This window comes from Misgurnus anguillicaudatus, chromosome 8 (genome assembly GCF_027580225.2).
Source record: "Misgurnus anguillicaudatus chromosome 8, ASM2758022v2, whole genome shotgun sequence".
Classification (NCBI taxonomy): Eukaryota; Metazoa; Chordata; class Actinopteri; order Cypriniformes; family Cobitidae; genus Misgurnus; species Misgurnus anguillicaudatus.
The window spans coordinates 15660426-15683795 of record NC_073344.2 but is presented as its reverse complement, the minus strand read 5'-3'; the positions used below and the strand labels follow the sequence as shown (position 1 = coordinate 15683795).

Below are 23370 nucleotides of genomic sequence, written 5' to 3'. Positions count from 1 at the left end.
CACAGTGACTTAAAGGGACAGTCCACTTTTTTTGAAAATATGCTAATTTTCCAGCTCCCCTAGAGTTAAATATTAGATTTTTATAGTTTTGGAATCCATTCATCTGATCTCCGGGTTTGGCGGTACCAGTTTTAGCATAGCTTAGCATAACCCATTGAATCTGATTAGACCATTAGCATCGCGCTAAAAAATAAACAAAGAGTTCCGACATAGTTTCCTATTTAAAACTTGACTCTCCTGTAGTTACATTGTTTACTAAGACCAACAAAAAATTAAAAGTTGCGATTTTCTAGGCCGATATGGCTAGGAACTATACTCTCATTCCAGCGTAATAATCAAGGACTTTGCTGGTGTAATATGGCTGCAGGAGGCGCAATGATATTACGCAGTGCACGAAAATAGTCCCCTTGGTAACTTTCAATAGCAGGGGACTATTTTCAGGCACTGCGTAATATGGATTAAGCTAAGCTATGCTAAAAGTGGTACCACCAGACCCGGAGATCGGCTGAATGGATTCCAAAATGGTAAGAATCAAATGTTTAACTCTAGGGGAGCTGAAAAATGAGCCTATTTTCAAAAAAAGTGAAGTGTCCCTTAAAGGGGGTCGCACACTGGAAGCGCAGCTCAGCGCTGCGCCGGTATCGTACACCGGAAGTGCACATTAAATAGCGCAAGCTTAGTCAGATAGCGTCTACTTAAAAATGCAAAATATACGTTAGCAGCCAATGTTAATTGTTAATTATTTGGGACAAATATGATGTTATTTAATGTTAAACTATGTGAGCGGCGCGACATGGATTTGAGCAACTTCCTGAGTCGTAGCTGGGCGCCGCGGACAGGCGCCACCTGTCGGCGCCAGTGTGCGTATACTCATACTGTAGAAAATTGTTGTGATGAGCTGAGCTGCGCTTCCGGTGTGCGACCCCCTTAAGACAATAAGGTTTAATTTAATCACATTTGTTTACATGAATTAAAAATATATTTTACAGCATTTATTTGATCTTTGTTAAGGTTAAGACCATTACAATTGTTCATTCAAAAAACTTTTTTGTCTTTCAAGTTAGTTTACTGTGAATGAAGTAATGTACAAATTAATTTACTTAAAAAAAAAAAAGTTTAATAGATGATACAGCTTTGTTAGTTTTTAGGTAATGTTAACTAATGAAGTTAATTTTAACAAATACAATTTTATTTTAAAATGAGAGATTAGCATAGCATTGAAACAAAACAAACCTTTTAAACTGATTTTTTTAGAAATTATTTCCTTATTATATATTTCTCCTAAAACCATTTTATTTTAAGGCTTAAATGATTCAAATAGGTTTTGTAGACATATATAAACGGAACCTATGTGTGAATTTCTTTACTTTCTTACTTGGCGCAGCCCTTTTTGAGTGGGGGGTTGGTGAAAAGGTGATATACACCTTTAAATTAATATAACTCTGGATTTTTTTTTTTGGTCTAGAAGCCTAATTTTGGTTTTAATTTTGGTAATTTTTGGTTTTAAAGAAGACACTTCAACGTTTTTTAGGAAAGTGTCTGGAGGTGAAAATATAATTTTTTTTGAAAGCAGTTTACATTTATTTGTAATAAATAAAAATGCAATAAAGTATAATTTTTAATACATAAAATTGTCAAAAAACTGAGGTTTGTGCTGGTTTACTTTGAGGTTTGCTGCATACTTGTGTCACAAATGAATAAATTACAGTTACTGCATTATTATTACTGCTAAAAGGTTTTGAAATATGAAAAATACATACTTAGACCTTTCCAACAATATATAGTTTGTCGTGATAGATTAACATTTACATAGAAAATATTGAAATAAACGTAGGTGTCCCGCTCACAGGACAGCGCCAATTAACGGGTTAAATATTAAATATGCACTGTTGCATAGTTTCTATATTTCCATATTTATAATTTCATTGTTTTGATTAATTGGTTTTTATTATTATTATTATTATTATTATTATTATTATGCAAAAAAAACATTATCAATAGGTAGTGAACCGTGTCTAACCTTGTGTTTTGTACTGATTTTTTCCAATTGAATGACAATCTGGTATTTCATCTATGCAAGACAGGGGTAAGAGTCCAACAAATGCTTGTTAACACAGCCCCACCCTGGAATTACTCTGAAAGTCTCATATTACCAGATCATAGTCGCTGTGTATGATGAGACGTAGACACTTTATTGCAACTTTTATTGCCTATTTATCATTATAGTCCTCTGGCTATGTGTTACCTGAGTGATAACAGGAGGACAGGAGTTGTCACTCCACTGGTTCTCACACTGTGTCTTTTGGGAACAGACTCCACCACACCAGCCACATCCCATGAACTTAGGGGCTGCTAAACACACTGAACAGTTGAGGAAATGGGCACAGCCGGGGCCCCTGGTGGACACCTTCAATAACTGTACATATAGAAGAAATAGAAAGAGGTTTTATTTTGAAATACCGTTGCAAGGATTGGTTTAGTACACAGAGAAAATGCAGATGAGTCATTTACCGGAACACCAAAATGTTTTAGAAAACCTTCTTTACTGATGTCAGATAAGCCTTTGAACTGTACAAAATAAACACCCGTGAACTTTTGGAGGCGTACTTGTACATACCTTGTTTCCGACGACAAAAAGCAGATGCTCGGTAGAAAGAACCGCAGCTATTCGTGACACTCGCTGCTGTTCTTCTACGAGAGAGTAGTTGGCAAACATGACAGGCTGTGACATGCTGAGAATAACCTGATTTAAAAAAAAAACAAAGAACATTTTTTTAGTGAAGTGATAGTTTACCCAAAAAATAAATTTTTATTCTTATGTTAGGACTTTCATAATTGTTAAATAATCAACCGATCGCAGTTATTTGACCAAACGTGATTATGCCAGATAACCACAATTACTGTAGACCTTTAGAAAAACAAGAGGGTTTATAGTATCTGCAGCAGCCCTACACCCAAAAACGTACAAACGTTGTCACTGTGGTGGTACCTTTTCAAAAAGTACACTTTTGTACCTAAAAAAATGCATATTGGTACCTTAGAAGTACATAATGCAGAAGTACATGGAACATATTCAGACTAGTGATGCACCGATGTATCGGCCACTGATATTTATCGGCCGATTTTTGATGAATTTGAAACCATCGGCATATCGGCAATAGCACGAGAAAGGCCGATACCGATTGTTTATTAATTAACTGCATAAAGAAATCCATTATATGTAAAAAATTAATGTTGTTTATCAAATAAATGCTGAATAGCAAAAACCACATTTGAAGGTTGTCATGCTGTCTTATTATATTTGTTTTAGCTTAATTTGTGCCTCTCTTATTATGTTGGTCAGTTGAATGTTAATTAGATCCAATCCATGTTCAGTAAAAATAATTTGATGCAGAAATAAACTAGCTAATAGACCAACTGTATAGTATTGTATACACGTGTTTAATATCGGTATCGGTATCGGCCAGAAGTTGTCTGTTTAAATCGGCATCGGTATCGGCCCAAAGAAATCCTATCGGTGCATCCCTAATTCAGACCTTTTTAAAAGGCAATCAATGAATATGCAAATTAGTCCCAGCTACTACACAAGTGCACAGCTCAGACCATAGATATGAATATGCGAATAAGTCAACTCTTTCATACCACCTAGAACCCTAGATGTATATGTAAATAGATTCTACATTCCTCTTGAGGCATCTAAACATAATATCTATGACTTTAATTTTATGTAATACTCTGCAATGGAGCTGAATGATAAATCTGAGTAAAAAAAAAACATATTAAAAACACCACAGACATATAAACAACATAAAAAATTATTGTCCCCACAGTGGGAATTTAAATAATTACAGTAATTTGTGACAATTATTTAATGAAAGGAGCACAGAAAAATACGTATGACGATTTCTAAATGAGGTGCTCAGATGCACATCTCCATCAAAAATGAGATAATGATATTAGTCCAAAGCTCTTAGGCATGTAATCATCAAATACTTTCGCTTCAAATCTGCTTAATCCCTGCCACAGGCCATTCAAAACTACCGCTTTGTTGGCAAAATCCATTAAGAGTCTGATTAAAAAAAGCTCATTTACAAAAAAACTTTATGTCAGATGCACTTTGAGCTCTTCAAATAATCGTTGTAATCGCCAAAGCCCAGAAACAGGCAATTAATCGCAATTATTAATTATACCGTTACAGTTAGGCACACTGTAAAAAAGATTTGTTGGTTCATTTGGTTGCCTTAAGGGTTAATTTAACTTAAAAAATATTAGTTGACTCAAAAAAAAATATATTGTGACAGCCCTACCTAATTTTTCTAAACTCATATGACTCTCATATGATAGCCATAGTCGCCATTCAATTTTAAGAAGTAATTTTTTAAGTTGATCCAACTTTTACTGCAATATCTACTTTTGTGTCTCACTAAAAACAAACAAAGTCAAACTCATGTTTAGAAATACACGTGGGTAGTAAATGGGTGATTCTCGTGAAATTAAACTTATGAGGTGTCATGAAACATTTTGATTAAAAAAAGTAAATGCAAAGTAAGAGTATCAAAATATCTCTTCATGTACTATTTTGCACATGATATCAAATGACATCATACAAACCAATTTTGTTGTTTTTTCCATATATAAGTGGAAAATTATCATTACCGCAACGTGTCCATGACTGGATTTGGGTTCTTTGACATGGAAATATTTATAATTAAAAAATCTAAAAAATGAAAAGCTTCAGTGCATGTTATACTATAAACATTTACAGTAAGGAAACATGTGGTATTTGGTGATTATTGGTAAATGTAGAGACAATAAGGAATATAAATGTGTCCAAAACAAATGTTCTCATCCTCCGCAACAAATTTCAATCATTGTTTAAGCCTTCAAGGAACTTTTTTTTTAATTGTTGGAAGGGCCATAATTGACGGTCACACTCAAGATGGCTACCAGGTAAGCAGTTCTTATTTTTTCTCTCCAGATAAAAGTTGAAATTTTGTTTTTCATAGTACCTAGACAACTTTTAGTTCTCATTACCGAAACATGAGTTTGTAAATGCATATATTTATATCATGTTGCGGTAATGATCATTTTTTTATAATGATAATCTAAAAAATGTAAATAATTCTATGGGAAATATTTTTAAATCCTCTAAAAATAATGGTTATAGTAAGTTCCGACCTTAATCTTATATGTGCAAAAAAAATTGGCTTTAAGGACTTTTTAAAAAAATCTGATGCTGGGTCACCTAAATGAGTTGAGTATATTTCTTGGTAAACTATCCTTTAAAAAAAGTCTACAAGACGCAATGCAATGAGGGCAACCAAAGTTGTCTAATAACCTGATAGAGTCTCCCGTGATCCGTGCCGATGTGAGCCACAGTCTTACTCTCAATGGTAGTGACCAGGATAGAAGTGAGGAGAACATCTTTCAACTGGCCATTGAAGAAGTCCACTCTATAGTACGGTTTTGACACCATGGTGGGGAGAGCGTTGCATTCCACATTATCTGGATTCTGGACAAAACAGAAGAACATGTTTGTAAAATTAATTGATATTGGGAAAATTTTATAATGCATTTTTCACTTAAAGCATTTCTCTCCATTACACTGACACATTATGTATATACAGTGTATACAGTATATATAACCTGTGGCCAATGGGGAATCTGTGCTTGTGCCACAGTGATAAACAAAATACATAATCTTAAGTAAACCAGTAAAAAGGAGGCAACAGCTTGAAACAGCTGTAAAAACCATCTGGCAATAATAAAATACTTCCTGCACTAAAAGTTCATACTCTGTGACCAAATTAGGATTTACAGAAAAAACATTCTGTCAGTAAAAGACGCTTTCGGACAGTTTAATCTCTTCATCCTTTAACTGTAACTTATGCTTCATTCTAATCATATCTAACATTATAAACTATCCTGAAATAGAAGTAAAACTTTTTAATTGTTACTGTAGTTAAATATTTGATCCTAAATCCTTAAGCTCTACAAGGCTATTTCTATTTCTATAACTCTTGACATAAACATTTTAAAGGGGATGGGGTTTAAAGCAATTTCATACATACTGACTTATTAAAACTGTTGGATTTCTCACAATAAACATAGTGTCAAAAAGCAGTCAGACATATGACGAAGTATACCTGTGCTTACCTTACCAGAGTTCGTACAACTTTTGAAAAGTTTTTTTTTAACATGAAAGATTCATATGCAACAATCTTGCTATATTTCTTATATGGGCAATTTCAGTGCAGGAAATACAGTGGAAGTCCTTATATAGGCACTTTAACCGGAATAGTGTATGCACACACCAACCAAGAGCTGACACAAAATCAGTGTCACCAAAGAAGTGTGTTGTTATTGTGAGGGAAATTTAAGCTTGCTCAGCTTCCCAAAAGACTCAGCCTTATGGAAACAATGGATATAGTTTGTTTATCCGGTGTAGAACCGGGCCATGAGTCGCAGGCGGTAAGTAAAGCTGCATTAAATGTCTGTGTTTTGTTGGCAATCGGCGGGTAAGTGAATATAATGTAAATGACACAAACATTTAGAGAATCAAAGGCAGGATAGGCAGGAATTATCTAAAAAACTTTTTTACAAATTTGTTTAAACTGTCTTTATATACCAATACATAAGTAAAATGTAAGTAACCTGAAAAAGAGAGTATAAAACTCGAGTGTCTGTAGACCTCTCACGGCTGTTTTAAACACAGCTCATTATTTCCATTCGGGACGAAACAAATGATTGGAATGCGCGACTATCACTCTCTCTCGCGACCATGGCACCACCCCTGTTGCTATGGGATCTGCCAACACATGCGCACACTCGATTGATTTGAACGTGCACGAGGCACTCTGAAGAGCAAAAAAATGGCATAGAAAGAGCATTCAGAACTCACAGTACCTGCATATCCAGTCAGCGAAGGCAAAAAAAGAAATAAACGAAGCAATCAAACGAGAGTAAATATTGTGTGGCTTTTCCTCGAGTCGACGATGCGGTAGCGGTATTGTCTCCGGAGTGTAGTCCTCATCAGAGTCAACAATGCTTTCATCACGGAAACTCTTACATGCAAAACACTGGCTTAATAGTGAGGACTAAAAGCCATCCTATTTGTTTCTATTCATAGTGATAAAGTTAGGTGTATTATTACATGTGATTGTGACATGATGTTACTACATGCACCGCGCTGTGTTTAAAACAGTGGTGAGAGGTCTACAGACACTCGATTTTTATACTCTCTTTTTCAGAGCACCTACATTTTAATCATGTATCTGCATACAAAGACAGTTTAAACAAATTCGTAAAAAAGTTTTTTTTTAGATAATTCCTGCCTATCCTGCCTTTAATTAGTAAGAGGCATAACTAAATAAAAAAAACTGATGAAAAACTTTTTCCGTCAAAAGTAATGGTTAAAAATAAACATCTTAACACAAATAAACTGATCATTCTGTCACCAATTTCCTTTGTATCTGTTTCTACGGGTAAAAAACAAACCATTGACGTCATATCTGATTAATCAGCCCTGGCTTGGCTCGTTCCCTGTTTAAGATCCTAAGAGATGAAGCCAAACTCGTCTGCCCGTGGAAACTTCAGTAAAGCATTGAATGACGTATTAAAGTTCATGTATGAGCATGTGTTGGCTTACAGAAAGTGACTACATGAATTCAACAACACAACAAGGACTCCAAAACTATTTGCAACCAGAGGACATGACAAGGCCTGGATCCAAAGATTTCCAGAACGTGTGCAGCTACAAATTTAAGTTAAGTAAATATCAAACATTTGTATGAGTCATTTCCTGGGCCTAGCTACAATTTTCAAACATTATACTTCTTTTATGGTTCCCCTCTTTTAATATATAACTTAAGCAATGTCACACATACCTATTTAACTATTCTGCATACAGTATCAAGAGATGGGAAGAGTTTCAAGAAGAAAATTAAAGTAGTAGAGAACACAATTTAAAGTGATTAAACGTTAAAGGAAAACACCACCATTTTTCAATATTTTACTATGATCTTACCTCAACTTAGACAAATTAATACATACCTATCTTTTTTCAATGCGTGCACTTTTACTCTTGGTATGGCACCTTGTGAATGTGTTACCATTTAACCTAGCCCCATTCATTCCAAACAGGGATGAATTTAGAAGCCACCAAATGCTTCCATGTTTTCCCTATTTAAAGACTGTTACATAAGTAATTACACAAGTAAGTAGGCTGGAACAAAATAAAACTTTTGTTTGGAGCCATAGGAATGAATAGGGCTAGGCTAGATGCTAACATATTCAAAAAGCGCTATGCAAAGATTAAAAGTGCACGCATTGAAAAAAGATAGGTTTGTATTAATTCATCTAAGTTGTGGTGTTTTCCTTTAAAACAACTTAACAAGCAAGTAATTGAGAAAATAAATAATCATTCATACATACCAGATATATTTAAAGGACAAGTTTGGTATTTTTATTTTACGCCTAAAGCCCTGTTTTCAGATTGTTTATTATGAAATAGAACGGTTTTGACTGAAATTTGGACATATTGTGCTGGCACGAGAATTTTCGGGTGTTCGTTGTATTACCTCCCACGTCTACAATGGCTGCATAGGTGCACTGGAACAATCCTTACTAAAATGCATTAAACTTTCATTTACAAAGACGTGAAACTCACCGGTGGTCAGGGGTGTTCACTGATATGCTCACACAAAAATCGCTGCAAAAGACGCTTTCCAACAGGTGTTTTACCGTTCGTTGTAAACTTGTGGACCTATTTTTCCAAACGCCGCACACCCGTACATTCCAATAGCGTCATTTCCGTTTTGCCGCTAATTTCCGTTTTCACCGCTGGATGAACAGCAATTTTATTTCCTATTTTAACCTCTGAAAATAGGAATATTTATTTTATATTTTCACCTCTGGATAGACAGCATATTTATTTTATATTTTCACCTCTGGATAGACAGCATATTTATTTTATATTTTCACCTCTGGATAGACGGCATATTTATTTTATATTTTCACCTCTGGATAGACAGCATATTTATTTTATATTTTCACCTATGGATAGACAGCATATATATTTTCGGTTTTCACCTCTGGATAGACAGCATATTTATTTTATATTTTCACCTCTGGATAGACGGCATATTTATTTTATATTTTCACCTCTGGATAGACAGCATATTTATTTTATATTTTCACCTCTGGATAGATGGCATATTTATTTTATATTTTCACCTCTGGATAGACGGCATATTTATTTTATATTTTCACCTCTGGATAGACGGCATATTTATTTTATATTTTCACCTCTGGATAGACAGCATATTTATTTTATATTTTCACCTCTGGATAGACGGCATATTTATTTTATATTTTTACCTCTGGATAGACAGCATATTTATTTTATATTTTCACCTATGGATAGACAGCATATATATTTTCGGTTTTCACCTCTGGATAGAAAGCATATATATTTTCGGTTTTCACCTCTGGATAGACAGCATATTTATTTTATATTTTTATCTCTGGATAGACAGCATATTTATTTTATATTTTCACCTATGGATAGACCGCATATTTATTTTCGGTATCCACCAGTGGATAGACATTCTTTGCAGGCTTAATTGCACACGTCTTTTCCGTATTGTCATTTTACTTTAATGACTTAAAATATATAATATAAAATCTGTGTGCAAATTAAAATGTGATCTTTATCATATCTCTTTACATGATATGCTTAATATTATAACAATATCAATAATTCATGCAAACTGCATTCACAAGAACCACCTTGAAAATATATATTGTTCAGATTATTTCACAATTTTTGTGACTTAAATTCAGCCTAGATCAATGGACTTTTTGTCATTACAACAGACTTGTAAGCAGGGGCGCAATGAACAGTTTCAAGGGGGGTATGCAAGACATAATTTTGGGCCCCTTCCTTTAGATGATTGTTTGATCTTCAAAGTCAAACCATAATGTGTAGCTATATAGAATTACTCAGTTGAGTGCGTTTATTTAATTTTACAGGTCGCATTTGCAACTAAAAGTAAATCCATGAAGCAATAAATGAATAAATTTATTCGAAAAACAAATAGCCTACCATTTTAATCTGGAAAGGCAGAAAACATTCACGTGACTGATTTTAAATAGATCACTAAAAAAATAATAATACATGTAGATGCATTTCTGAATCTATGGAAATCTATGGAAGGTGCTTTGAAAGTCGCGGCAGTCAAGTTTTCTGCGCGGCTTTAGAAGCGAAATGTGTACAATTAGGTTTAGCCTAAAATAGTTCATTCTTCAGGGTTCATATTGATGATCTTATAGTCCATTTAAAAATGTTCTTAGGAACTGACTGTATTCGTCTGAAAAACACTATCTTTATGTTGCTTTTCTCTGTGCGTGTGGTATGTGTTCCGTCCTCCGCTCATGACAAAAAGGGTGGCCGGCAAAAGTATTAAAAAAAATAATATTACGTTGATCTTCTCCTGCACACGCCCTTCGCCAGTGACACAGAAATTGCAAAACGCACAATCGGCTAAAGTTTTAAATATAACGTTGATTTTTAAAAGTCAAAAGCATGTCGCAATCAAATTTGCTGCTGATGGACATGGACATGCAAATTTAATTTCTGTGCACTGAAGGCTGTTTTTTGAAAAGCGATTTAAAGTGATATACTCCATAATATGATTTTGCACATCCAACAACAGCTATATCATTACAAAGATAATACTGCATGTTTTGGCATTTGGTAGCATATTGCAGTAGTTTATATTTGTTACGTAATGAGATGGATGGTGTTCTTTTTAATTCTTTTTTTAGTTAATATTCACATAACTTATCGTCAAAACATGGATTAAAATAAAGAGACAAATTATATTAAACGCAATTCATTTTAAGCAAACATTTGAAGCAAACAAAACTTAATTTAAACTCGAAAATTATGTCTTATGACTCACTCCATTTGTACCGTCATATTAGCCTTCAATCCATTACAATATATGGCGTTTAAAATTGCAGTTAAATTGAAACAATTAGGAACATTACAACAATACTCAAACATAAATATAAAACAGACATTCTCTATTAGGATACATGTTAAAATCAATCTAATATAGCGTTTATAATAGCGCACTAAGTTTACTATTTTGGGCAAAACCTCCGTTGCAAACCTGAATAAAAATAAATCACTTTCACTTTGAAAATGATGCGCTGTCACATTAAATCCAGCTCTTAGTGATTTAAAATTTAACTCAATTATGGCTTAGACAATTCTCCTATTTCATGTTTATTTAGAAAATAATATTTTTAACTACGCCTATTAAGTTATTGTCCGTCTTAGAAATGCAATAGTTGTCATCGGACGCTATGCTAATATTTCCTTAAATAAAGCCCTTGCTGTCCTTTTGTATTAACACAAAATTGTTCATTTTTCATAAAACATACAGTTTAAGGATCAGCATGAACGCTTTTTAGTGGCATGTGAGATCTTACCTTGAAATGGCAAACTGTAGATTATTTGTGGTAACTTTGCATAGCAAACCCACCAAACTGATCCCAAACCAAAATGTTGACTACCCACCCAAATCCATAGCCGCACAATCAAATTAAAAACCACCAGAACCGCCAAATATGTAATTGCATCTACTAGGTCATGTTTGCACGCAGTTTTTAAAAAGTGTCTCAATTGTACTTAACACAAAGTCATTTACAGTAGTTTTATATTAATTTACTTTACATTTTACTACAGTGGTAATAACTAAACATGTACAAAAAAACGGAAACGTGCTGACGGTGGGGCCCCCTAGCGTACTCGTGGGCCCATATGCCTGGCATACTCTGAACCCCCCCTAACGGCGCCCCTGCTTGTAAGTTGCATGTTAATTGACCAGTTTTTTTGTAAATGTAACCAGTTCTGTTTTTTAAAATATACGTAGACTCACATGATCAGACAATTTACCAAACAATCCAGATCATATTAACACTTCGTGATTTTGCAATATTTATTGGAAATTACACACATCTTAGTAAAATTAGACAAATGTGACCATCAGAATGAAGATGCAACAGTCAGCCCCGTAAGGTTGTGGGGGAAGTCCCTATTTCAAGAGAAAATAAAACATGAACAGTTCCAAATAAACTATTGCACACTGTGCACACCACACCTCATTCCTGCCCCCTAAAACTGGCTAGCTAGTTGGTGCATTTGAATTCTGACATGACCGATAAATCATCGACAGTTTATTATTTTTTCTTACCGCTGACATGTGCATGGCGCGTCAAATTTGAAAAGTGAATGACGATACGGAAATGACGTCAGCTGTCCAGCCACTGGTGTCTAGCAAGAAGTGAGTCTGCGGGGCTGCAGCTGGATGCCTCTCGTACATTCTTCCGTTGAGAGCTTGAATAATAGACACTCCAGCCCAGTTGGTGGCGATAATCCACCTTTGCCAATTGCAAGAATACAAACAACGTTCCCAGCGCGGAGTAATACCGTACCCCACAGCACATCTAATACAAGTCAATGGAGTTGGACAAAAATTACGATAAAACCTTTTGGAAAGCATCTTTTGCAGCGATTTTTGTGTGAGCATATCAGTGAACACCCCTGACCACTCGGTTAGTTTCAAGTCTTTGTAAACGAAAGTTTAATGCATTTTTAGGAAGGACTGTTCCAGTGCACCTATGCAGTCATTATAGAGGTGGTAGGTGAAACAACAAACACCTGAAAATTCTCGGGCCAGCATCATATGTCCAAATTTCAGTCAAAAACGTTTTATTTCATCATAACCAATCTGAAAACAGGGCTTTAAGTGTAAAATACCGAACTTGTCCTTTTATATAGGAACAGTTCACCCCAAAACTTCAGAGTTACATTATTTATATTCTGGCTCATTTCCGCTTTAATATGATATGGCATAAGGTAGTGCCCCATTTTTTAAACCAAAACTAAAAAGCTATCTATCAAAAACTAATCCATATGGTTATTAAATGTCTTTTGAGGTGAAGCGATGGATTTCTGTGAATAAACTTTATAAACTACGGCTACATGGGTGTTTACCTCATCTCTGACCCAACGTTACAAAAACCCATCACTTAATCTCAAAAGTTGTTATTAACCAAAAACTGTAGTCACCTATTCATGTTATTGTATGAAAATGTGTCATTTTCTGTTTTCGGAAATAAAAGTAGTCATAGCAGTTTTGAAATACATGAGGATGAAGAAATTACTAGGGATGGGCACGGATATTCGAATATTCGAATATTCGATAGGCAATAATAATTCGAATTTAAAAAATGCTATTCGAATGTTTGTTTGTTTTTAATGTGACACCAAAGGGTTACGACTTATTTAATGCTTTTTCACTTCATCTATACTCTTTTACAGACTTAAATGTAAGATATACATGAACATTAATTCGTATATATTTCTGATTGTTTGGCAATGCAGATTGCAGACGAATTTAAGTTTTTTTTCTTTTATCTCCGGGTTTGGCCGCGCCGCGCCATATTTGGCAACTGGCTCAGTGAGGGCTCACGTGTTATTAAACGTGCTTCTCCGCCGCCCGCATCAACACATCATGAGAGATTTGTAAGCTTTCTGTTATAAAGTCTACTTTATTTTGTTAATAACGAGACAGACACGGAGAACGAAATGAAACGGAGAACATTTATAATATGCGGTGCTCTTTCAAAAATGAACCGGATAACTGCACATGGCTGTTTAAAAGCAAAGCTCCGTCTTTGTGAAATCTTGTTAAATTAAGCTAACGTTAGTAACTTTGCACAGTCAACAATAATCTTTCGAGCCAGCTTACGTTATTTGTAAAATAATGTTAAATACAGATATTCAATCTTGTTCAATCCGTCTGTTGTTTTTATCCGATAACCATCATCACGTGCAACACGAGGAAGAGTTTTCTCCGCAGCACCGGCATTATTGTATCTAGTCAGAAGAACGTGCTTTCACCGAAGCAGGTAGGGTAAAGATGGTTTCTTTATTCACAAATACATGTCAAACTAAACTGAGAAGATATTTATATGTTGACTGAGGGGTCGGTTATGTAGATGCGTTTTTTCGTTTGCTCCGGGCTCTTATTTGGAGTCTGTTTAAGGGTTTAAATGATGATAGCCTACTTTGTCAAGTCCTCAAACTTTAAACTTCGCAAGTCCTCAAACTTCGCTTAGATTTGGGGTTAATGTATAATATTTGGTATAATATAATGTATGTAAGATCCAACAGTAATGAATTCATACTCACGACCGGGTTTGACTGACAGCAACCAGACTTCGCTCCGCATGGGGTTTTAACGCCTTTTTTTCTGTAGGATATTTTTTAAGAAGAATTTAATATATATATATATATATATATATACAATTTACAATGTTTTCAACTTAAAAATACATACATACATATACATACAGAATATAAGTTAAGCTTGTTGTGGATATTTCCTAATTATAAGCCTTCTGTGAAATTATGACAAAATGAAAAATACAAAAGACGCATGTCTTAATTAACATAATTTAAATAAACGAATATTCGAATATTCGTTCTTTATGAGCTTAAATATTCGAATAGTAAATTACTGGAAAATGCCCATCCCTAGAAATTACAACAGAATATCCATATTTGGGTGAACTATTCCTTTAATGACAAAATTGTGACCCTGTTTGTGAAATCCAGGCTAAAGTCTCATAATCTACTAATGAGATCAGGATCATCAAAGTTTAATTTCACTCAATGAATTCACATTGATTTCAATGACCTTACCCATTCGATATTAAAGATATCAAGGTTAAAGGAATATTCTACTCATTTTCAATATTAAACTATGTTATTACCTTAACTAAGAATTGTTGATACATCCCTCTATCATCTGTGTGCGTGCACGTAAGCGCTGGAGCGCGCTGCGACACTTCGATAGCATTTAGCTTAGCCCCATTCATTCAATGGTACCAATCAGAGATAAAGTTAGAAGTAACCAAACACATCAACGTTTTTCCTATTTAAGACGAGTAGTTATAAGAGCAAGTTTGGTGGTACAAAATAAAATGTAGCGCTTTTCTAAAAAATTTAAAGAGGAACTATATTTTATGACGTAATAGCACTTTGGGGAGTACTTCGACTCGCCTGAAAAGTCCGGTCCCCTTCTCCCTCTCATAATGGGAGAGGGAGGGTGTTACTGCGCCGAGTCGAAGTACTCCCAAAAGTGCCATTACGCCATAAAATATAGTTCCTCTTTTAAATCCGCTTCGAAAAGCGCTACGTTTTATTTTGTACCACCAAACTTGCTCGTAAAACTACTCGTCTTAAATAGGAAAAACGTTGATGTGTTTGGTCACTTCTAACTTTATCTCTGATTGGTACCATTGAATGAATGGGGCTAAGCTAAATGCCACCGAAGTGTCGCAGCGCGCTCCAGCGCTTACGTGCACGCACACAGATGATAGAGGGATGTATCAACTCTTCTTAGTTAAGGTAATAACATAGTTTAATATTGAAAATGAGTAGACTATTCCTTTAATTGTTCTTTATATTACGTAGTAGGATGATTTTATGTAGAAAATTAAATAGTTAAACACAAAAAATGACGTTAGCTGGGATTTCACAGGCAAAAATGGGAATTTTTTAGCTTTGGTGAGAAATACAAACTTACCCCATTAGGACACCTTTCAAAAGGCTGGAAATGGCTTAGCCCACGTGGAAGATGCTCTGAACAGCAGGTGTCAACCCCCTTTTCAATAGCACTGTTCACGTAGTCTATTGGGAATGCGCACAAGGCCGACTGACGGGTAGGCTTGCCGTCCTTATCAGTTACAGCAAACACTCCATACAGGATTGGGCTTTCCATTCTAACTCCCAGTTGATCAGCCAGCTCCTTGCCTGCTGTACCAAAGTGGGCGGCTTGAACTGAATTGTACACAACATCCGTAAAGCTCCTTCTCCTTCTTTTGGGCTCAAAGCGGCATTCCAGAACTATCTCCCTATACATCCATGTCTCACTGTCCTGGATCGGCAGCCGCCCAAGATGGGTCTGAAACCTGACGTACGGCTTATCCGGGCTCTCCCACTGTACAGATAAGAAATACACGTATTCTGCTGTATGGAAGGTATAGATGTAATCAATGATAAATGTATTCTGGAATTGAGGAAGAACCGTCAGACTCTTCACTTCGCTGTCAAAACCGTTTTCTGTAGACAGAAGGCGGCGTATGGAAAGGGAACGTTTGCCAAAAGTCCCAGCTATGGTGCTATTGATGGTAGCTGCTGTAAAAAAATATGTTGCAAATCTATCTAATACCGCACTGACTTTTGTACCGAGAGGGCTAGCGACACAGTCAGGACAGTCAGAGCGCGAGTTGGAATTTTTATTGAAAAAGCATTTAGGTTCAGGGGGTGTTTTGTCTTGATTAAGTTCATTGAGGGTACAGACTCCATACTGGGTGCTCCCACATACGTACAGGTTGTCAATATGTTCCAACGGCTCTAAAACAAGAACCTGGTTATCTGTGTCCAATGGCGTTCCCGGCTCATTCTCAATGTCACAGGAACACGTCTGACACGCCGGACTGCCGACCGGGCCGGTTTTTAATTCCCATAGTTTGTTAAGCTGATCGTCCAGAGCTTCAATCACATTTTGGGAAGCCACGTAAACTTCATTAAAATTCGTATTAACTACAATGTTCTGTATGCCGTTTGTAGTCTGAAAAAAGGGAACTGGGTAGTTGACGGAAAAGTTCAAAGGGGTTTGTAAAATCGTAGGGCATGTTCCCAGGGCACATGTCAGATGTATCTGGAGCCAGACACATTTTAACAAGGTGCTAGGACTGAGGAACATCTCCACGATCCTATGAGGCCTGAGGGTAGGGGTATAGTCACTGATGCTCAAAACATGTTGAAAAACCAAGACCTCTGGATGGAGCAAAACAAAAACAGATGCGAGTTAAAAACATGCACCCTGTGAAAAGGTTTGTCATCATTACGTAAGTACAATCATTATTACAGTAAGTGATTTGCAACATTTTATGATTTTGTTATAAATCAATTTTTAGCATTGATAAAAGTGCAATCAATATTCTTCTTTTATAAGCTGTAAAAGTTGTAACTTTGTCTTAAAACACCAATAAAACTGTAATCATTCTCCCTGCTTAAAATGAAGCCAATTGCAGATATTCAAATGGATTGTATTGGTTTTAAAGGGATAGTTCACTTCAAAAAGGAAATTCTGTCATTATTTACTCACTCTCATGTTGTTAACCTGTGTAAATTTCTTTGTTCTGAGGCACACAAAGGAAGATATTTTAAGGGATTTTTGTAACTAAACCATTCATGAGCCCCATCCACTTCCATAGTTTTATTTTTCCTACTATATACGTGAATGGGGTTCACGAACGGTTTGAAAAAAAAATAATAGAGTAGTTTGTAACAACATGAGAGTGAGTAAATGAGGACAAAATTTTAATTTTTGGGTGATCCCTTTAATGGAAACTGTAATGGTTCTGCAGGTTGGATTTACAGTATCTGGTGAATGGGAACCAATAGAACACCATTAAATTTTATTGTAACAAGACCAAAAACACTAGCATATATAAAAAAGTTTTTGTAATGGTTTTATTGGTAAACAGATTAAGGTCATAATTTGACCATCATAATTTGTATTGCATGACTGTTTTACCCAAAACTACAACCTACAATGTTTAACTTACTAGCGTATGAATTTGACGGATAATTACGAAATACGGCAATTTCGCAATATTAACAGATTTTGGTATCATTTTCACCTGTATTGTAGTTTCCATGAAAGCGTAAACAAATGAATGCTAATTGACATTCAACTTAATACAATCAAAGCACTGCTTACGCAACGACATATTTCATTGAATTTTAACGTGACACAAAAACTGAGCACTAAAATGAGAAAAGTTAGTACTGATTGACAATGCTACGTCAAATTTACCTGAGTCTCACCTGAAGTCATATGAAGTCAAAGAGTAACGTGGGTGCAGTCAAGGCGATTACACTCACATGTCAAACTCCACCACAGTACAAAAACTTGAATAGATGGCAACATATATCATATATTTTACATGAAAAAGCAAACTTACACTGCTGAAGGTTCAACTGGTTTCTTCATACGGGATAGTTTCGACTTGTATCTGCAGGAGACAGTGAGTAGGGCAATCCAGCATTCACGGTACACGCCTATACACCTCATGAGGAAGTAATGTTGCACAATCCTGTCCCGACCCAAGTTTCCCTCAAGGGATTTAAATCACAGCTCGTGGTTTTACACCCCATTTGCTTGTCTAAGCTGCATTTACATACATAAAACGTAACATGTGTCCTATAACAACTCACTATAGTGGCTTTTAGGGAAATTTCTCTGGATATCATTTTTGAGGAATGCAAGGAATTTACTTCGCCGATCTGACACGAGAGCGCATTCGTTAAAATGACGTATTCATAAACAAGCGATATCATTCACATAAATAATACACTTTATTGTGGTTATGGATAAACAACATGATTATTAAAAATCAGCAACGTTATACAGATATCTGGGTTTGAAATGGAGGCAACTGAGTGATTTTGAAGTGACAGTATTTTAACTGAGTCATATTTTATGTAGTTAACGTTATAGACTGACATCAAGTTACCCTTACGAAAATTAACCATGGTTTTATTGTGGTAAAAGTGTAGTAACCATGGTATATAAATTACTATCAGAAAAATCATGGTTTTACTACACTAACCATGGATTAGCTATTTTTTGCGTGTGTTATTTTGTGGTTACCATGGTTTTACCACAGTAACCATGTTTTTTTTAAATGTAGTAAAACCATGGTTAATTTTCGTAAGGGTAGATTTGTACTGAACTCTCATCTGCCAGCCCTTATGAAAATTAACCATGGTTTTACTACAGTTAAAAAATCATGGTTACACCTTTACCACAAAAAACAGTTAATTTTTTATAAGGGAGATTCCAACTCTTCTCATCCATGCTGAAACCAGCTAAAACCAGCCTAGCTCATTGGCTGGTTTTAGCTGGTTAAGCTGGTATAATAGGCTGGTTTTAGAGGGGTTTTAGACACTTTTGAACTGGTGGTAGCTGGTCAGTCTGGAAGTCCAGTTGACCCACCAGCTTGACCAGATGACCATCCAGCTTTATCAGGCTTGAGGACCAGCCTAGTTACTTCTATTTTAAACCAGCTAAGACCAACCAACCAGTTTAGCCAAGCTGGCCAAGCTTCCAGTCTGGTTTAAGGTGGTTGGTCAGCTAAGATCATCAAGAAAGTGTCCAAAACCCATCTAAAAACAGATAAAACCAGGCTGGAAAACCAGGTTAAAGCTTAGGCTGGTTTTAGTCAGTCTTTTCGATAGAGATAGATAATTGCGCTGTTTAAATATGAAACACATTATTTAGTGCATCTAGGATGTCCCCAAAATTCCTTTCAATTTAAGCCATATCAGTTTTTCTGTCTCTTTATGTAATACAACCCCTGTTTTTTAATCCTGACCACTGTTTTTGTCTAGTTTTACTACATTCTTTCACCTGTCCTATAGTATCTTATTCCTAGTACTTGGCATTGCAATACTGCAGATATTGTTACCTTTTGTAAAGTCAACTGTTTGACATTTTTTATTAAAAATAATTTTAGTGACTAAAAGGGAATATTTTTTATCGGAATTAATTGGAAAATCAAATGAGCACTTACTCTTATAGTTTTTAAGTAAAATCCCTTAAAGGGACAATTTACCCATTTGCATTAAGCTTTGTATAGTTAGAACCCCAGTCATGTTTTTGAATTTCCTCAGTTGCCGCTGAAACAAGAGAAATACAGATTTCAGTGTTGCACTTCCTTCTTTCAATGATGTAAAAATCAAGTCCAATATCTTTGTTGAGGGGGTGAGACTACAAACACCCCTTTTCTCGCTTAAATAGGCACCAAATTCGAAATGTATGTTACATTTCGACTACAAATATGACGCACTTTCAAAAAAGATTAATGTTTGAAATGCTCTTTTAAGTACCTTGAAATCCCTTGAACCTAATTTATTGATCAGTTAAAATGCAAATCATTTAAATATCAAATCATACATTATATAACATAATGTATTACGATATCACATATTATATAACGTAATATAATATATAACATATTTAGTAAAGCATTGTCCACATGGTGGCACCACAACATACATTTTAAAGATTGCATTAAGAATGTAACAGTTGGTGCAGATTTTTGCTTTTTAAAAGGTCTTGCTTTTTGTTATTACTATGGTGTTGTGTGTTTTTTATATATTGTTGATATTGCTATTCTAATTATAAAGATCATTAATTGTCATAAATTAAATAAGTGTTTTTTTTATTGAAAAGGGATGTTACTTTGAAAAAATTCATGGAAAGTAAGCTCTTAAAAAAAGGTCCTTACAGTGATGCCATAGACTAATAATAATAATAAAAACATTTAGTTAAAGGTTTTTAAAGAACTATTTCTTTCTTATCTTTTCATAATCTGAAGAACTCTTTTTCACCACAAAAAACCTTTAGCGAAACACAAATGTTCTTTAAATGTTGAAGGATTCAGGCAAAAATGGTTCTTCTATGGCATCGTGAAGAGTGTAGTTGTATTAGTATAGCATGCAAAAACATTTTGTCCTGTTATAAAACTGCCTATCTTAGACAGCCAACAGAATGGCAAAGGTCATCCAGACTTCCTATCATCTGTTTAAATTCTGTTTGGCGTTTGTTTAAACCTCTTAAGTGTGCGTCTGTTTGCCAAAACTAAAGGCCCAGTAAACCAAACTGGTCAGGAATCTGCGTCATAGCCATTCAAATTAGAGTGAATGCTATTCTCTTGCTGTCTGTCCAAAGGTACAACGCAGGCCTCCGCCGAGTAAAAGGGAGATACACAAAGTCTTTTCAAAGTAAAGAAAGAGAGAGTGTGTGTTTTAAATACTTGTGAATAAAAATTAGACTTTTGAATCAGACTTTTGTAGCTTAAGTCCATGTTTTAGCTTTGAGACTCTTTATATGCAGATTTAGATTGTTAATCTGACATAAAATCGGATCTGATTAAAAATATTTAAGACTCATCTTGCTCTCAATGGTAAACCCATTTATGTCTAATATGAATGAGAAATATAAGAATAATTATACAAACTTATACAAACAAAAATTCTTCTGTCCATCTGAAACTTTTAAAATGTCCCTTGTTGATAGAAAAATGTATATTTAATTTGATCACTACAAACATCTGTTATTATAATGCTTGATGTAATAAAAAGATAGATCAGTGGTTCTCAAACTGGGGTCCGGGGCCCCCAGGGGGGCCGCGAGAGGGTGCCAGGGGGGCCCCAGTTTTATGACATTTTATAAAATACATTCATTTATCATTAATTCTGTGTAATTAAACCTAAAAAAAATAAGGCTACTAACCAACAGCACTACTTTGTATAACGTAATATGTTTTGTTTAATTAAAATGTTAAATTTTAGAACAGTTTTTGTCATAAATTTTCTTTGGGGGGCCGCGAAGGAATGCACCATACACAAGGGGGGCCACACGTGGAAAAAGTTTGCGAACCACTGGGATAGATTATTGTAGACATATATAACAAAAATTATCCTGTCAATACAGGCAGCAGAGGGCACCCTGCTCCTGCATTCATTGTGCATTCAATGTTCTTTCTTTCAGAAGGACATGTCAACAATATAGCAAGCGTTTTTAATAACTTATCCACAGACAAGCCAATAATTCAATTTGCTGACTAAATGAATGAGATGAAGCTGGTGCTTTATTCAGTTTGGCCAGTTCACTTTGATTCAGTCATTTGGCTCCCACCGGTGTGTTGGATATGTTTGACGTTGAACTTCTGGCTTGCATAACTGTGATTTAGACAATCTCAGAAAAGACACACTGTTCACTTTCCCCACTTTCTTTCTCTCTCTTTATCGCTCCACAGTGTGATTTTGTTGCAATTAACTCTACATTTGTATTTCCGAAGAAGCAAATATAATTTCCTGTAAAATTTATATCGCCAAACAGCTCCTGAATATGTGCAAAATAGAAAAATAAATGATTGCTATGTTTTCTAATAGATTTAAAATTAAAGTAAACATAAAACCGGATAAGAAGAGTAAATATAATTTTTTTTAAATCACTGTCCCTCTTACAGTGGCAGGATGTGCTACAATATTGCTTTATTTGTTTTTAATAGGATATGGGAATTCTTATGCATTTATTGAACAACCTTTTGCAAACATATATTTGCATCTCATGTATTTAGTCAGAAAGGTTTTATTCCTTGCAGCATCCAATGTACACTGCAGACAAAAATGGTCCCTACTGGAGCAGTAAAAAGTATACCTTAAAAAGTTTACCTTTGCACCTAAAGAGTTTAAATTAGTACCTCAAAGGTGTATAGACGGTTTCATCGGACCCACGTGATACACGTCTATGGATCCGAAATTTACTTCCGGTTTCGTTTTTAATGGTCTGGCTCTTGAACAAATGCCTCATCGAAAATAACAAATGTTTTGGTTTCCTAGGTAATCTATGTGTTGTTTTTTTTGCTTGTTATACGTTAAAGTACTTTTTTGTTATTTATTCTTAGCGGAGTTTACCGGAAGTTACGTGCAGACCGCGAAAGCCGCTTGTTTATGTTGTTACTGCTGAAACTGTCTATACTGGTACCAAAGAGTGCATACTAGTATCTCAAATGTACACTGTAAAAAATACTTTGCTGCCTTAAAAATTTTTGTTGAATCAACTCGGATTTACAAGTCATTTCAACTTACTATTATTTATCTTGACTAGAAATGAGTTGTTATAACTAAAGGTGAGTTGATATAACTTATAATATTAATTTGACTTTTTTCAACTATATTTTATAAGTTGTGACAACTCATCTCTGTTGACATGACTTGTAAATCTGAGTTGATTTAACAAAAAATTTTAAGTCAGCAAAGTATTTTTTACAGTGTACATATTCGTATGAAACGTATACATATCTGCACCTAAATTGTACAAGACCTTATTAAACTGGTTCCAGTGACAGCCAGATACCATTTTTTTCTGACAGTGTAGGCACATTGCCGTCTCTTTCTGCTTTACTTTGTCTCTCTCTCTCTCTCTTCCCCCGTCTCTCTGAACTTGGCTTGTCCAATGTTCTTGGCAATATTAGCTACAAAAAAGTATATGGCAGGAAGCAAGGGAGGATAATGACAGACAGCAGAAACAGCAGAAAATTGATTATATTTTTAAAAAGGTTACACAACGGATTCCTTGATGATATTTCACTGTGAAATATTAAATGTGAAGCTATCAGGATGATCATGGTAACAGCACCGAACCAGAG

At 35.1% G+C, this 23370-nt stretch overlaps 1 protein-coding gene across 2 annotated transcripts in view; it reads right to left on the bottom strand.

Annotated features, from left to right (window-relative positions):
- Positions 1 to 18411, bottom strand: part of mst1ra (macrophage stimulating 1 receptor a) — a 30947-nt gene extending 12536 nt beyond the window's left edge. Inside the window, exons 1-5 of one of the 2 annotated variants that reach the window (XM_055213797.2) lie at positions 18115 to 18411; positions 15666 to 16921; positions 5339 to 5512; positions 2618 to 2743; positions 2246 to 2416 (exon numbers count right to left, since the gene is read on the bottom strand). In XM_055213797.2, the coding sequence (XP_055069772.2) occupies positions 2246 to 2416; positions 2618 to 2743; positions 5339 to 5512; positions 15666 to 16847 (1653 nt within the window). In that variant the 5' untranslated portion in view covers positions 16848 to 16921; positions 18115 to 18411. Of the gene's footprint in view, positions 1 to 2245; positions 2417 to 2617; positions 2744 to 5338; positions 5513 to 15665; positions 16922 to 17977 lie in introns of both variants that reach the window. The other variant, XM_055213796.2, reaches the window with a different exon arrangement.
- Between the last annotated feature and the right edge of the window lie 4959 nt (positions 18412 to 23370).